The 17,084-nt window shown below is 34.5% G+C and overlaps 1 protein-coding gene across 1 annotated transcript; it reads left to right on the plus strand.

Annotated features, from left to right (window-relative positions):
• The first annotated feature begins 11,403 nt into the window (after positions 1 to 11,403).
• Positions 11,404 to 12,982, plus strand: LOC108345479 (uncharacterized). The gene is made up of 4 exons (XM_052867904.1): positions 11,404 to 11,843; positions 11,925 to 12,051; positions 12,525 to 12,629; positions 12,713 to 12,982. The coding sequence occupies exons 1-4, from the start codon at positions 11,404 to 11,406 to the stop codon at positions 12,980 to 12,982; spliced, it is 942 nt and encodes a 313-aa protein (XP_052723864.1).
• The last annotated feature ends 4,102 nt before the right edge of the window (positions 12,983 to 17,084 follow it).

A 17,084-nucleotide genomic window follows, 5' to 3' on the forward strand; every position in this document is an offset into this window, starting at 1 on the left:
GGTGCCAAAAGCAAAATTGTAGTCTCGGTTATTGTGGTGACGGATGATGGAGGAGTTTCTATGTATCACAGATTTTCCATTGTGGAGAGAAGTCAGTGTTGATAATTGCGAAAACAACTAAGAATCGAGAAAAACAATTTTGGGATTGTCCTAAGTACAAGGTAAAATTTATGGAACTTATGTTATTTGTTTTATTGTTCTTGAAAACAGAGTATTGAGTCGTTATTGTTGACGATTATTTCAAAAATATGGAAAGGAAGATGTTGGTTGCAACTACTTCAGATGGTGTAACGATCATAAATTTGAAGAAAGTGATAGCTATGTGAGGTGCAAAGGAAAATTTGAAGAAAGTGATAGCTATGTGAAGTGCGAAGGAAAGGATAACAAGTTGGTGAAGAGTGAAGAAAATGAAGGTGAAAAGAAGATCATACTTAATTTGGAGAAAGTTGTGTTGGTTCTTCAAACGTGGATGAAAGTGTTGATAGGGATTGTTTGTGTTGTATGTATAATGAAGATAATTGTAGTTTCAATGTTGATGACAAGTTCACAATGTGTTGTAGGTGTAATGATGTTAAATGTAATGTTGTTCGATGTAGGCAAGTTCAGTGTAATGTTGTTGAATGAAATGAAGTTTTGCAGATGTTGTTGAATGAAATTAAGATCAACATTGCATATTTCTTAAATTTCCAGTTTTAACAAGTTTTAAGTACTACTCATTTAAGGTCTTAGAGTTCTTTAAATTTGTTACACTAATTAGATAGTTGTAGGATTAATTGCCAAGTTAACTAAGATTTGACAGATAAGTTTTTCTGCATAATACGTAATTCATGCATAGCATCAAATCAAGTTGTATATGTCACGTAAATTGCATCATTTAACACATGTTGAAGTTGAGATAATGCATTCACTGGTTGCAACACTCGAAACCTAATTTGCATCTTAGACACCAAAACTTTGTGACACGTTCATAAACAGTAACTACATACAAATCTAAAATAATACTTATAGACATGTGCAAATTCAAAAATGAAAAGAAAAATTGAATAATAAACTTTGAGAGCAACAACAAGTTTTAAAGATCTCTTGCAGACATTCAACTAAAGGACACATTGTATTAACTCATTAAATACCCAATATTGTCTTGATCGCAAAAGCTTTTATTCATTACAATTGTACAATACTAAAATTAGAGCATTTGTTCAGATGACCATAACAATTGTTCATACAACCATCAGAAAAATATTAACAAAAAAACATTATGAGGTAGGTCGGTGTGCTTCCTCTAACTACATCATTTTCTTGAATTTCATCCCTTGCTATGGTTGACCTTCACCTAGATGTGGTTGACCTTCAGATATTAAGATAGGTTGTTGTCCTCTCTTTAACTCCACAACAGGTTCTTCGGTTCGTTTAGGACAACGTGTTCTGTTGTGACCCACTTCGCTACACATCCTACATCTTTTTCGCAAGGCACCTTTTGTCATTCTTGTTTTATCATTTCTTTTCTCCTACTACTCTAACCTTCTTTTCTTCTTAGGTCTACCTGACAAGTTCCTTTTCGATGGAGGAAACACATCAAGATATTGAGTAATGTCCCACAGGTTGTTCCCATTAATAGGATAGATAATGAATGAGTAAATTCTTTCATAAGTTGACTTTCGAAAGTAAGAAGGTAAGAAGTCTTCTCCATCTACATTGAGAAACTCCATTGCTGCTGATGTATGACAACACGATATTGTAGTGATTCTTCATTTCCTACAAGTGCATGAATATTCGTCTATATTAACCACAAACTTCTCCCCACTTTGTGTCATATGTCGGACTTCAAATAACTTATTTGCAGACCAGTTGTGAAGACAACCCAACATTAATCATGTAGTACAAAATAATGACTACAAAAAATATTACACATAAATTTAGTTTACCTGCAATCCAATATTTAGTTAATTATGCATCCTTTTGAAGTCTACTCAGGATTTTTGGACAAATGGATGTATCAAATAATTGTATCCTTGACATATTTGTTGCCCATCTCTTCATCATGTAAATTTGGATGTCCTCCAACATCGTAATTATCGGTTTAGTCCTCGTATGAACCAATACACTATTAAAGGCCTCTAACATATTGTTAACCAAGGTATCACATTCAGTTGTGGTGGTGAACCTCAATCTTCACCAATATCTACACTGGAAGTATAACTATCAACATGAGCCTTACTATTAACATTAATGAAAACATAAATGAAAAGTTAAGTGAGACATGCAAACCTTGGATGAATAACTATCAAGTTCCTAAAAGTGTCCCGATTGAGCTATTTTATATTTCTCATCTCCATCTCCCAATTTTTTGGGTGTGTTGTTGTAGTTGCCTTCCACATTATACTTTTTATATTTCTTCTAGGAAATTTCTTCTTGAAGTTGGCATACAAGTGCCTTATACAAAATCTCTGCTCAACTCCAAGAAGTAATTCTTGTATAACTGGTAATAGTTGTTAAATTCAACATTAAGTTAGATGTTTTTTATTTCATAGTATGCATGTAACATGCAAAATTTAGAAGTTGTATATGGAATTTTCCTTTTGTTGGTCTGATATAAATGTAATTGAAGAACAAATTGGAGCTCTACCAAGATCTTCCATCAGAAGCTCTATAAACCACGTCCAAGTGTCCTTTTTCTCCACCTCTACCACGATTATGCAAGTGACAACATTTGGTCATTGACATCTTGACCAACAATAATTAACAACTCTCTACCATGTTTTCCTTACAAAAAAAGCTCCATCGAGGCCATTATTGGTATGCATGACACAAAACTATCTTTGCATGCCTTCAGACGTGCATATAACCTCTTGAAAATTGGTTTCTCATCATTCTCCTCAACTTTAACCTTGATAGTTGATCTAGATTTCAAGCTAAGAGCTCATGGGCATAATCATAAATCCTTTTATATTGCATTGCGAATGACCCATCCACTTGGTCTGAAGCAAGGGCTTTTGCCTTGTAAGCCATACACTTAGATATTCCAATGTTCCATTTCTTACTAATTTTCTCTCAAATTTTAACTCCCTTAACATTAGGATTTTCTTTAACTATTTTTTTCTATTTTCTTGCTTAACCATTTTGCATTAAGTAAGAAAAACTTGTTCTCTCTACTGCATGTGTGGGTGTCCACAATAGTCCTTAATTTCCACGTATCCACTACCTCCATATAACCAGAGTATGCCACTCAAGGGCATTGTCCTTTTGCATCCACACATTTCAACCTTATTCTTCTCTTATCATTTTTAACAAATTCTATACTTTTTCCATTTTCTAATGCATACGATTTGATTGCATCCAAAATGTCTTGTTTGTCAACAAAATATGTTCCCACTTCTCATGTAAAATCAATCATATTCTAGGCCTAGAAAATGTCACGTCCTCATTATTTTCTTCATCATTATGTGCTGGAGTAATTAACTCTTCAGACAAACCGTTGTCATTACCGAAACTTATATCATCATCATCCAAATCCCAGTCAATTGTATCACTCAATGATGACCTTTCACATTCATGTGAAACAGTTTCCACTTCAGCGTGCATATTACCAGAGCAATCTCCTTCTCTTAAGTCACACTCAACATTTATGTCAACTATCCCCTCCATATTATTAAACTCAACATTACCATCATCAACTTATGTACTCCAATCACGAACATTAATTTCCTCCTATACAAATGATATATGATTCACGAACTTATTCCTCTATGTCACCTTAGTTTTGTGTTACATCACCATCTTTTTGTGTTTCACTATCACGTACACCCCTACCATCATTTATTTCTCTTGTGTCACCCATGTCTTTTGTTATACCACCATCTCCCTATGTTTCACCATCACGTACAACCTCACCATTATCGATTTCTCTCGTGTCACCTATATCTTGTGTTACACCAACATCTCCTTGTGTTTCACTATCACGTATACTCTCACCTTCATCTATTTGTGTTGTGTTACCCTTGACTTTTGTTTCACCATCATCTTCTTCACATTTACCATTATGTACACCCTCACCACACTCATGTAACACTGGTGCAACTTCTTCATTTGTTTCATCACCAACATATTCAATCATGTCTATCACTTTAGGTTCAGACACTGTGTGCACCACGAATAAATGAACCTCGCCATTTAACCTAGCTAAGTTGACCATATGCATGGCTCTAATGTCATCACACAAAGGTTCTAACATGTCATCCAACACAAAACCACATCCTACAGAGTACCACAAATCTTTGAATCTAACATACCCAAACCCTTTCAGTATACTTACTTCAACAAAGTAACTCCAAACGTCTGGGTCAAAACTTAAGGTTTTAGTTTCCCCTTCATACTTCAGTTTATCGTCGTTGACGAACTTTCCCCTATGGTGGATAACTACCTCAATATCCCCCTCCATCATAGACAACACAATAAAAAAATTTCTACACCTACAAATAATCATATAACGACCGAAAACATCATATATTAAAAGCAAAACACAGTGAAAATGACACACCAAAACAACTTTAAAAATAGGGGATAAGGGGGACCACACCGCAATAACCATACAAAGCCATGAAAACATTGTGGGACAACCCTATTATCCACCTTTTGAAAAACAAATGCCATATCATGACAAAAAGCACCCAACAATAAATTGAAACCCCCAATAGTACATATATTCACCTTCGATGCGATTCACCTCGAAGCACCTCATGATTGACTTGCAACCTCGTGATTCCAGCCAACACTACAAGAAATAATGGAATTAGATACAGAACATTATATACGGATCTAGAGTTGTATGTAAAGCGGGCATTATATACGGAAATTATGTACGGATGTTAAAGAAAGACGTTATATACGGAATTTTATATACGGATTATCCGTATATAATATCCGTATATAATGTTGGCGCGGGGTGGCGGGAAAATTACCCAAGGATAGGATCTGTATATAACCTGTATTATCCGTATGTAGTTGGAACCAAATTTTATCTGCAGATATTATATACGGATTTGGGAAATAATTTTAGAAAAATGTATTTCTAATTACGCGGAAGCTGGAACCCTATGTTCACTCTCAGCTCGAGCTTTCCTCTCTTTCGAACCTGGTGCTTTGTTTTCTCTTGAACCCTGGTGCATTCTTATCTCTCTCGAACCCTGTCGCATCCCTTCTTTCGAGCCCTTTCGGTCTGGTTGTTGTTGTCTCCATCCCTCTTCGGTGTGGCTTTGGTTCTTCGTCGTCTCTTTGTTTCGAACTGTGACCTTCATCAATCGTTCATCAAACACTGTCGTTAGGCCTCATTGTTCGGTGCGGTGCCGTAGTTGGGCGCTGAAAGAGTAGCTTCATCTGGTAAGTAAATTGTAATGCTTAGTAATTGTTTAATGGTGAAAATCGTGAACCCTAATCTCATTTTTGTGTGTTTTATTTGTCACATCTATGGTTCGGGTCGCAAGCCGTGGTTGGAGTGTTTGGAAGCATCGATTGAGGCTACTGTGTGGCGGGTTAAGTAGATTCGTATTGGTTTTATGGAGTGAGACATATAGCATATGGAGTTGCGAATGTGAGTGAGTTCGTTTGCCTTTAAAGTTTGTTAGATGATTTGTATTGTGTTATTTTGCTTCGTTTGGTAAACAATATGTTGTTTTGTATTTGAATTGTATAGTCTGGTACGATTCTTTCTTCTTTAGTGTCACAGTGACTAAGTCTCTTTCCTTGTCAAGTGGCTGGGCCTGTAAATATTTAATGCAGTGCTAGAATGTTCTGTATCAAATTTTAGTATTGCAATGTACTGAAGTAAGCTTAAGTCCCTTTTGAGGTTGTCATAATTGGTGTGGGTTGGTAGTAAAGGAAGAAGTTGGTTTCATGCATAAGTTCTTTGTATCAAGTACTGGTTAGGTTATATATATATATATATCACATAGTTGGAAGAAAAAGGAAAGAAGGGTAGAGTGATTGTGGAAGGGCCTTGGGTTAAACGAAGAGCTACGTGAGTTGATATGAGTGAGAGATAGTGGTGTAAGCTAGGCAAGAACAACGAGAATGAGCGAATGAGAATAGTGTATAGGATGAAGGGTTTTTGGGTTGAGTGAGGTGTGAACATTGAAGGGAATGAGAGTCGATTGGTAGAATAATTATGGAGAAAGGAGGTGGTGGGTGTAGGTGTTGTGGAAAAGGAGTATGAGTGGAAGAGAGGGAGAGGTTGGTAGGTTGCAGGTGAAGGACTTAATAGTGAGAGTGCCTCGGGTTGGGTAGCATGAATGAAATAATGTGTGAAGGGCTTAGTTTCTCATCGTGGTTATGTTGGGAAAGAAAGATAATAAGAAAGGGTTCGGCATGTGCAGGGAACATGCAAGGAATATTGTAACTAGGAAATATAGTTGGTTTTAGGGTGGAGATGATTCCAGGGGTCATAGTGAGTTTAAGGGTAAATTATTTGGGAAGAATAATGGTGGTATAGGGGTATAAGGGATTATAGAAGGGTTGAGCAGGGAATGGGTATACACATTCATTAGATTGTACTAACTAACCCTAAACATATATATAACTAAGCTTAATTAGGTGTATAACCAGCCATAACAAACCTCTCAAACGCCATTGTGAAGGGTTTCAACTCTTGAAACGATGCATGTATTGTTCATGTGTTTTTTCAAATCATAATTGTAAACAAAAGCATTACAATTACTAGAACTTGCCACTGTTTTCAATGGCAGCAGCTGAAAGAGATAGTCTTAGCTCCAAATCTGGTTCTGTGGTGTTGAAGGATGTTCCACCAAGGTCTACTACTGTTAAATGTTTAGAAGTAATTTAGAAGTGCCACTCTATTTTAGATAAAATTTAGAAAAACTTGGCATCACCACAACTTTGTGACGTTAGTCTTGATGATATTGATGATCAACACTTCTTGTGCTAATTAGTTGTTTTTAGACCATTATTAGTGTAGTGTCTTAAATTGATAGATTTCACTCACTTAGTTTAGTAGTAGTTTAAATTGTTTGGCTTTTCATTCTAAAATTGATTTGAATTTCACCAAAAGAAGTACTTCTTAGTTGTGTTAGATGAACATTAAAAACTGTTTTAGACAACTTAGTGGATTTTTAGATTACCCTTAGATAGATTTTGTTGTAGTTAGTGTGCATGTTAGTTGAACTGACTTTGTGGATGCCCACACTGGCCACCTGCTAGCAGCGTTTAGCTCTGCAACTCCTTTCTCTGCCTCATCAAAAAACATCTTTGTCCTCTTTATCTGTCCCTTCATGAATTTACTAGGTTTATCTATAACTTTACCCAGGAAAATGTCATCATCTAAAAGCCTAGCTTTTGCCAATTCATCTTGTCCCTCCTCCTAGTTTACTTCCCCTTTGTTGAGAATGGCATAGTACCTTATCTGCTACTCTTCTTTCTCTTAATTACGAATAATCTTCTGCAGATCAAGCTTTGTTTGTCAAATCTGCTTCTACTTCTTTTACTGCATTATTTGTTTAGGTGGATGATATTGTTTTAATTAGCAATGATATGGCAGAAATTAATCATCTTAAGCACATCTTAGATACCAAATTTAAAATCAAAGACTTAGGATCTTTAAGATACTTTCTCGGTCTTGAAATTACAAGGTCCAAATCTGGAATGCACATGAATAAGAGAAAATATATTCTTGAACTTCTCGATGACAGTGGTTTGATTGGTTCTAAACTTATTAACACTCCTTCTGATCCTTCTATTAAACTTATGGCAAATCATGGACAACTTTTATGTAATGCTGGTGGTTACTGGCAGTTAGTTGGCAACCATCACTTCAAACACTCCATTCTCTCAGTTTTTCTCATGCCATCACCATCTTCATCTTCCTCTGCATATTCCCTTCACAATTCTTACATGGTTTCCAACTTCATGGTCTCTATCATAGTCCCCTTATTCCTCTTCTCCTTGTTTGTTGTTCATGTTTCCTCTTGTAGTCAGATTGATAAACTCTCCCTCTTGGCTTTCTTTGGGAACATATTCACCTCTCTACCTTTTCCTTATCTCAATTGGTCTGATTCTCTTGACTACTGTGCTTGGGAAGGCATTACTTGTGATGGGGATCTTAGAGGCACACATCTTTTGCTACCTTCTAGAGGCCTCTATGGCTTCATCTCCCCCTCTCTCACAAACCTCTCTTCTCTCTCTCACCTTAATCTCTCCCATAAGAGATTATCTGGTGGTCTCCAGCACCAACTTTTTTCATTGCTCAACCACTTGGTGGTTCTTGATTTGAGCTACAATCATCTGTCTGGTGAATTGCCACCTTTTGGGATTGATAACAGTGGCAAAAATAGCAGTGGTGCTGCTATCCAGGAGCTGGATTTGTCCAGCAATTTTTTCAACGGGACACTTCCAAATTCTTTGCTCGAGAACTTGGCAGCTGCTGCAGCTGGAGGAAGTTTGGTGTCTTTGAATGTTAGTAATAACAGCTTCATAGGTCACATTCCCACTTCCCTGTTTTGCATTAATGACCGTAACTCCTCCTCTCTAAGATTCATAGGTCATATAGAAAATTATTTCAACATATAAAATAATTTAAGGCAAGGGAATTGAAAGACAGTAAAACTTCTCTACTATTAACTGTGACCAATTCATCTACCAAAAGAAATTTGTAAATTGCAAATGGTTGTAAAAACAACTCTTTGGCCGTGAGACACTTATGTGTTGCAAGCAAGGTCAAAACAATTTGCATTCTTCTCCATTCCATAAACTTCCAACTTTGACCATATTTTAATCACACATGGTCCACTCTTTTTGTAAAAGCAATTGAAAACACATGGTCCACTCTTTTTGCAAAAGCAATTGAAAACCATTAAATGGAAGGCTATCAACGTGCAACTATTACTCCCATCTAGTCATGTACATTCCAAAAGAGTTAAAGAAATTCAATCAGAGGCCGTGGGCCACTCCTTCATTCACATTAGTCTTCATCCAAAATGAAAATGCTCCACAGCTTTTGTGTTCTTCTTCACATGAAAGAATTGGCCACGACTCCACCAAGCTTTGTTTTCTACCTAAACTTGCTGACTTGTTCCACTTAAATAATCCATTTGCTTCTCCAATTTAAATGATAAATACTTCTCAATTGCTACTGGAAACTAACGCCCATTCCACATTGCCGGGCACTCATGCTTCTCTTCCAACCATTCACTCCTTTCTTCTTTGTTCAACCACCATTCTATTCTTACCAAAACTATCTTCTCCTCTTCGTAAGAACTCCTTCTCCTCCTCTCTACTTGTGCTTACTTCCAACAAACAAAATCAAGGTGTATGGTGCCCCTTTCCATCCACCAAAAATAAATCAACACTTCCAAGGTTTCACACACTTCTCCTCTTCTCTTTACCGTGAACTACTTTCTCCAACTAAACAACTTTCTTTCTTTTTTTTTGCGTTTTCTTAGTAGGTTACGGAAGTCTCTTAAAAGGGAGGGCTACTCTACTTCTAAAACAAAATAATTGAACTTGCCCTATGGTTCTTCACACACAAAACCGTGTACCTCTTTCCAACAAATTTCAGAATGCTAGAAGAGATTGTATAAATGTGCAGAAAACCAAATGAAATAGATGCAATCATGATTCAACAAGAGGAATAATCAACATCCAATTCATTCATCATCAGAAATATTGTACAGTTCTCTTGAAGTAAAATACTCAAAGTAAAAGGAACAAACAAGTGGTAGTTGCTGCCTCTTGATTGTGTGCTTCCTTCCCAAACATAACATCAGTTTGCTTCCTTCTTCCAGCTCTCTGAATGTGGTATTTTTCTACTTAGGATCATCTCTAAATTTTCTTCTGTCAAGCCTCTCACCCCTGCACCATTTCTTCTTTCATTCTCCACCCATGTTCTCTGCACTCTTGCGTTTTTCTCTCATAGAAGAAGATGAAAAGATGGAACACTCAGAACTGTTGAGAGCCCAAAAATTCCAAGAGGAGAGACTCTCTTCTTCTGGCCGTGTGTTGTCTCCTTATTGTCCTCTGCATCCTCTCCCAAGAAAAACATTCTCTCCTTCTCCCTAGAATCCATGGACCGAGAGATGTTCTTCAGCAAGCATGCAACCCCCCTTCCAATCAACAAATGGCAGTTGGACTTCCAAATTCTTCTTGGACCAAACCAATGCTTGTTGTGTTTGCTGCTGGCCGTGTGATGTTGTGCTTCTCCAAATTCTGAATTTGCTCTCTCTCTTCCTAAAACGTTCCAGCCAAGAGTAAGTGTGCCCCCTTTTTTTTTACCTTTTGTTGACTTGCCAATGTTGCAAACCGTGTGGAATGTGGCCAGTTGGAAACTCCTTAATTTTGTTGAGCTTTGCCAAGTCATCCTTTCAACAAAAAACCGTGAGAAGCTCTTGTAATGGTGGCCCCCTTTTTCTACTTTGTTGTCTCCTATTAAGAGAAACAAGCCTCCTATTTTGTGTGAAATTGTCGTGAGTGTTGGTTGTTCACGTGGCCCCCTCTTTCATTTTTTCATTTCAATTCTATGTGCTTTGGTGTTTGCCAAGAAAACCGAGAGTTGCCTTCCAATGTGGTCCTAGGACAAGAAAACCGAGAGTTGCTTTGGTGATGCTGGTTACTGAATTATTCGAGGTTCTCGGACAACAATAGATGGCATCGTAAACAGAAGTAGCACTAAATGACCAATTTAACAGTTCCATTTTCTAATTACCATTCTTGATCATTTTTCTATTAATAACAACTTTCTAATATCATGTTAGTAGTTAGAATTCTTTTTTATTTGTCTTAGATCCTTCACGTGGAGAAGTCAACTTAGTTTCCAACTAATCCAAATTAAAGCCAGTGGACTCACAACCTATACTAGCACTTACTCTCTTTACAACACTTAGTCACCCCCAAAAGTTCATTTAAGAAAAACAATCTTGTTATCTTACCACTTGGATTAAGTTATATACTTCTCCATTTTCTTTGAGAAATAAATTTAACTATCATGGCAGCAAAAATAATCAATTGGGTAACCTCAAATGTAATAAAAACCCAAGACTTGAGTTTCAGTGTTTAGCATTTGAGTTAATCCAAAGTATTAGTTTCCTGTCAATTGCCAAAGATGTCTATTAGTTACTTGTCAATCTGAACTTAGAGATTCTAAGTTGAATTTGAATTTGGCTGGTTATTCGGATATGTCTCTTTTTGGTGGTTGAGAATATTAATCGTACATAAATAAATCTCACATAACTAATTCCAAATCTTGCTGAAAAATTCTTGGCAAATACCTTTATCACAATCACAATATTATATTATCTCACAAGTTGGTTACAGAATAGAATTTTAATGCATTTATCTCTGATTGTACTATTTCTAAATTTTCTTTTCTTCTATTGTATAAAAATATATATTATGTTCAAGAATATGGCATCAGGTCCTTCTGATAAGGGCAAGGGGAAGAAATCTTACGTAGTGAAGTTGATGACACGTTTCAATAATGAAATTGGTTCAACCAGTCAACCAACTACACCTACCTCTACCTCTACTGGTAGATCTGTTCCACCTCCATTAGTTGTTCCTGCCTTCACTCCCACTCCACATCAAGTTCCTACATCTTCACCTACCTCTATTGGTACATCTCTTCCACCTCCAATACAAGTGCCTGGCTTGACACCCACTCCATACCAAGTGCCTCCTTATCTTCAGGCTTCACTCTCTCCCAATGTTGGTTCTAACCCATCAACTCCCAGAAATATTGCAGCATCACCTGGTATAGAGGATGCAGATCCACATTCTAGTTCAGCTGCCAATAACATGGAAGAATGTTCCAATAGTCATCCAATGATTACACCCGTTGGAGGAGGGTAAGAAAAAAAATAACTCAATTAATATATACACAATTCATTGTTGTATTATTGTAATGTTTGAGTTTAATTTTGTTTTAGGTTTTATCCTACAAAAACTGCATCCAAGGCAATCACAGCCACCATCAAGGAACAGTTTGATGAGCCATGGCTAACATGGGGTGCAATCCCTAAGTCAACCAGAGATGTCTTCTTCGAACGTTTTAAGGTAAACACTTTTCATTCCTAATCCTGTTACAAGTCAATAGTTGGTGTCCTGCATTTAATTTATACTTTGAACTTGTTTACTTATTCAAACCTATTATTTCTAATATAACAGAGAAGGGTTTCATGGAAGCCTGAAGATGAGGAAAAGGTAAAAAAAAATTATCACACCAAGGCATCTCATAGACTCTCAGAGATGTATAAAAAAGCTAGAACTCTAGGAAAAAGTCCTGATTGGCTGGGGGACGATACTTGTAATGCTCTTTTGGAAAAGTGGAACATGCCACTTTATAGACAAAAGTGTGAAACGGCAAAGAAGAATCAGACATCTGAAAAGGGTGGTTGTTTGCACACTGGAGGATCTATAAGCGTGCATGAGCATGTTATTCGTTTGGTATATAACTTGTACATTTTTTTTTCTTATATTTGTAATCATAAACTTTACAAATATTTATTAACAACTCCTTTTGTTTGCAGTCACAAGAGCTTGGTCGGTCTGTGCATGTTGATGAAATATTTCAGCAGACACATATTCGTCAATCAACAGGAGAATTTGTGGACGAAAGGTCTAGGCGGACCCATGTAAGTTTGTACTAACTCTATCACATTATAGATTTTCGTTTTTTAAACCTCATGTGTAATGATGATATTTATTCATTTAACAGGAACAATTTGTTGCAAAATTTTCTCAAATTAGATCTGAGACTACATTTGTTGGTGTCTCAACATCTTCTCCTCTAGACCCTGCGGAGGAGGAAAGATTGAGAAACCGATGTTGGTTAGAGGATGCTGGTGGAAAATACAAGGGACGTGTATACGGCATTGGAAATGTCACTTCCCAAGATGACTGTGTTGATAGTTACATCCAACAGACACATGCATCTTCTACTGCTCAACCTCAAAATTCAGAAGAAATTCTTAACCTGAAATCGTAGTTACAACAATATGGTCAGTAGCTTCAAAAGTTTGAAGACTTTATTGGCGTCCTCCTGCCATTCCTTCCGCCTTCAGTAGCCACGGCTGCACAACAATTTTTAAACCTTCAAAATCATCAAGTTCAAAATGACGTACCCAATATAGTCCAACCAGAACAGCAACCTCCAGAACAGCAACAACCACCACACCAGCAACCACCACATGAACAACCACAAGATGGAAATGATGATTACATGCATTATTAGGCATTTTATAGAACTTATTTCCATTACTGTTGAACTTATTTAGAACCACAACTATAATTTGTTTATGAACTTACCAAATGTTGCAGTTATATTTACATTATACAATATTTATGTATTCATATACAATGTTTTCTTTGTGGATTAAGTGTATCTAAAACCCTTATTAAATTTATATGTCAATGTGCAATGTATAATGTCCAGGTTTGCTTGTAATAATGTTGAATGTTCACTATAATATCCAGGTCTGCTTGTATATTGTGCATGGGAAACTGCTATATACAGAGAATTTATTTAGCTCTTGTTAAACCATTATATACGGATAAATCCGTATATAACTTCCGTATATAAGTTATATACGGATTTATTCGTATATAGGTTATATACGGATAAATCCGTATATAACTTATATACGGAAGTTATATACGGATTTATCCGTATATAAGTTATATACGAAAATATCTGTATATAAGTTATATACGGAAATATCCGTATATAATTTCCGTATATAAGTTATATACGGATATTTCCGTATATAACTTATATACGTATAAATCCGTATATAATTTATATATGGATAAATCCGTATGTAAACTTAGCTACGATGGTATTATATACGGATTTTTGTCCATATGTAATCCGTATATAAACACATAATATATACGGATTTTGGGTCTTTTATACAGATTTTTGCTGTATGTAATACACTTTTTTCTTGTAGTGCAACAATACCCGATTCCAAGCAATAATGCCCTAATTTTGCTTAATTACTCTCTAATTTCAATCGCTCTCTCAATCCTAAGTTTGATCTCTCTCACTGAATCGATTTCCAATTTGGAATGGAATGGTAGAACCCTAATTTCATGACAAATATTTTCAATTTCAAATTTTAACAGATTTAAAATTGTTTAATACATGAAAATCCACGTACCATGGGGCCTGCTATGTAATTTAATGAAATCAGGTCACAACAACACGTCATCTTAAATTTAACTCTGTTATCTCAATTTAATCGAAGGAATCAAATTGCATTAATTTTTTACAATTAGGAACCCAAAGAAAAATGTAAAAGACTTATTTAAGAAAACCCAACATAAATAAGAATTCATCTGAATTATTAAAATAAATGTAGTCCAAATAAATATAAGTTGGATTATTTTATAATTAAAAGATTTAAAGGACCTTACTAAACTGTGTTATTTATTAGACTAAGTAGAAACATATTCTAATGTTATTTGTAAAATTATTTTTATTATATAGTTATGTATTTATAAATTTCATATATTACATAATTTTTACATTTTTATTGAATATGAAAATTTTAAGTTATATTTACATTTCTGACTCGTACTAATTATTTGGAGCTGTGTACTGGAAAAATTAGTCGTAGAATTTGTATTTGGAAAATAATTTTTTAATATTATGTAATATAGTTATTAAAGAAATAAATTTTCATTTTTGTGAAAAAAAAATTTAAAGATAAAATAATAAATATAAAACAGGTATAAAAATTTAATAAGTATTAATACTTATTAAATATATGTCACACGATTGGAAACAAATAATTTAATATTACATTTTTTTTTACATTTAATAAATGTTTGCTCGTACTTTTGCTCATATTTTTTTTCTTTACATTATCTGACGAAGATAAATGACACATGTGAAAAGTAAAACAGAGATAAAAGACTGGTTTCAAAACTATTTAAACACATCTTACTGGATTTATATATATAATTTTTGAAAATACATTACAGTTATAGTTTATTTAAATTTTTTCGTTAATAAATATGTAAATATCTAATGATAAAAAAACATCATATATAATTGTTTAGTGATCCATATAATTTTATTGGTGCAAATTATTTTCAAGGGTGGTATTCACACCCATCAAATAAAAGCATTCACTTCACAATCCAAAATAATAATATTTTTTATAAAATTTAAATTATTCTTTTAAAATTAAGTTAATTAGTAATTAATCTTATGTAATTAAGTTGATCAAATTTTTATAATTAAATTATTTCGATAATAATAGTTGTATACTTGATTTAAATTATATATATATATATATATATATTTTAAATATATAATAAAACACAATTTCAAATTTTCTTTCTTTCTTATATTGTATTAAATTAAATTCTGTCCTAACAAAATTTGATTTTGTTAAATATATTGTTTTACTCATTATTTAACCCCTATCTAATTAAAATAATGAAAATAATATATATTTTTCATTAACTATGGTATTATTTTATATTTATTATAAAACTAACATTTTTCTAATAGTTGGAGACAAGTAGTATGACTAGGTAAAGATAACATTTCACCTATTTAACAGAAAAATTAATCAGGAAATTAGAAAAATATAAAAACTTTAACTATTCAATAAAAAAATTAATATAAACTCAATACAAAATACTTACATTTACAAAAATTTAAAACATAATTAAGTCTATTATATATCGAATATTTATATATTATAATTTGTAATAATAAATTTTAAACTTGTATATCTTCGTGATCTTAATATCTCCTTCAAATTGTTACTTTTAACACATTAAACCTCCAGCATTAATTACATTTGTTTTCACCTATTTCTAATAATAAAATAGTATTATTATGATTATTCATATTTAATTTCATTATTTATACACATTGCATACATTTATTTAGATTATTAGTAACACTGAATTTTACAGTTTGTATTCTCATTATTTACATACAATAATTAATAATTATAATATTTAAAGTTGTAAGTTTTCAATATCTTAATAGTTTTTGTTTTAATTATTAAATATTATCTTATAAAACATTTTATATTACTCTCTATCCTATATTACTGCTTCATATGCAAACACAGTTTAAAAAATACAAGAGAGATTGTTGAATTGTATTTTAAGACTTTTTTGAAACTTTTTCGTATATAGTTTGAGAATAGACAAATGATAATGTAAACTTGCCATACAATCTAACAATGATAATATAAATGAGACACAATCTACTAATAGTTTTCTTAAAGATATTATGTGATAAGATATGGGTACCTAACTAACAATTTCAATTTTGTTTTTTTTTTAAAAACAAACTCCTTTTATTAAGTTAAATTAGTCTCTTTATCTCTTTGTAAGTACGAGAGATTTTAAAATATGATGATAAAAAGGACAAGAATCTATAAGTAAATTTGACTAATTCATCTATTTTAGCCAGCTCGACCAACAAGGCCACATGTTAGATCGATCAGTTCGTCTATTCCATGAGCTCTTTCATCTTATCAGCTTGACCATTTAGTTCATCTCGACCAAATTGGCCAACTCATCCATCCTGACAATCCTATCAACATGACCATCACGCCAACCTATTTAGGTCAATTCATCTATCACGTCCACCATATTAGTCATGTTCATTCCGTTCAACTCGGCCATCCCGTCAACCCAACCATCAGTCCATCTCGTCCACTGAAGCCAGCTCGACAATCCTATCCATCCCAGCCAGATCGTTCAGTTGGTCATCCAGCCAGGTTGTCCATCCCGTCAGTTCATCCATCACATCCAATCTGCCCATCCAGTCCATTTAGGTAATCCCATCCATTGTAGTCAACTCAATCATCACGTCCATCCTGGCCAAATCGGCCAGTCGGTCCATCCTGGTCATCCCATCAACTCGTCCATCCTGTCCATCCCAACCTTTTTAATCAATGTGATCCATCCCATCCATCCTGCCCATCCACGTCAGCTTGGCCATTACTCGTATCCCAGCCATCAAGGCTAGTCCCGCCAGATCAGTCATCTCGTTCATCCTGGCCATCAAGTCAGCCTGGTCAATCCCCTCAATTCCAACCAGCCCGTCCATCCCA

Source organism: Vigna angularis, chromosome 8, assembly GCF_016808095.1.
Source record: "Vigna angularis cultivar LongXiaoDou No.4 chromosome 8, ASM1680809v1, whole genome shotgun sequence".
Taxonomy (NCBI): domain Eukaryota; kingdom Viridiplantae; phylum Streptophyta; class Magnoliopsida; order Fabales; family Fabaceae; genus Vigna; species Vigna angularis.

Excerpts from the sequence above, each read along its gene's own strand:
- LOC108345479 (XM_052867904.1), top strand. The coding sequence starts at position 11,404 with ATGGCATCAGGTCCTTCTGATAAGGGCAAGGGGAAGAAATCTTACGTA. Across the intron at positions 11,844-11,924 it reads ATTACACCCGTTGGAGGAGG|GTTTTATCCTACAAAAACTG; the intron begins GTAAGAAAAAAA and ends ATTTTGTTTTAG. Across the intron at positions 12,630-12,712 it reads AAAGGTCTAGGCGGACCCAT|GAACAATTTGTTGCAAAATT; the intron begins GTAAGTTTGTAC and ends TTCATTTAACAG.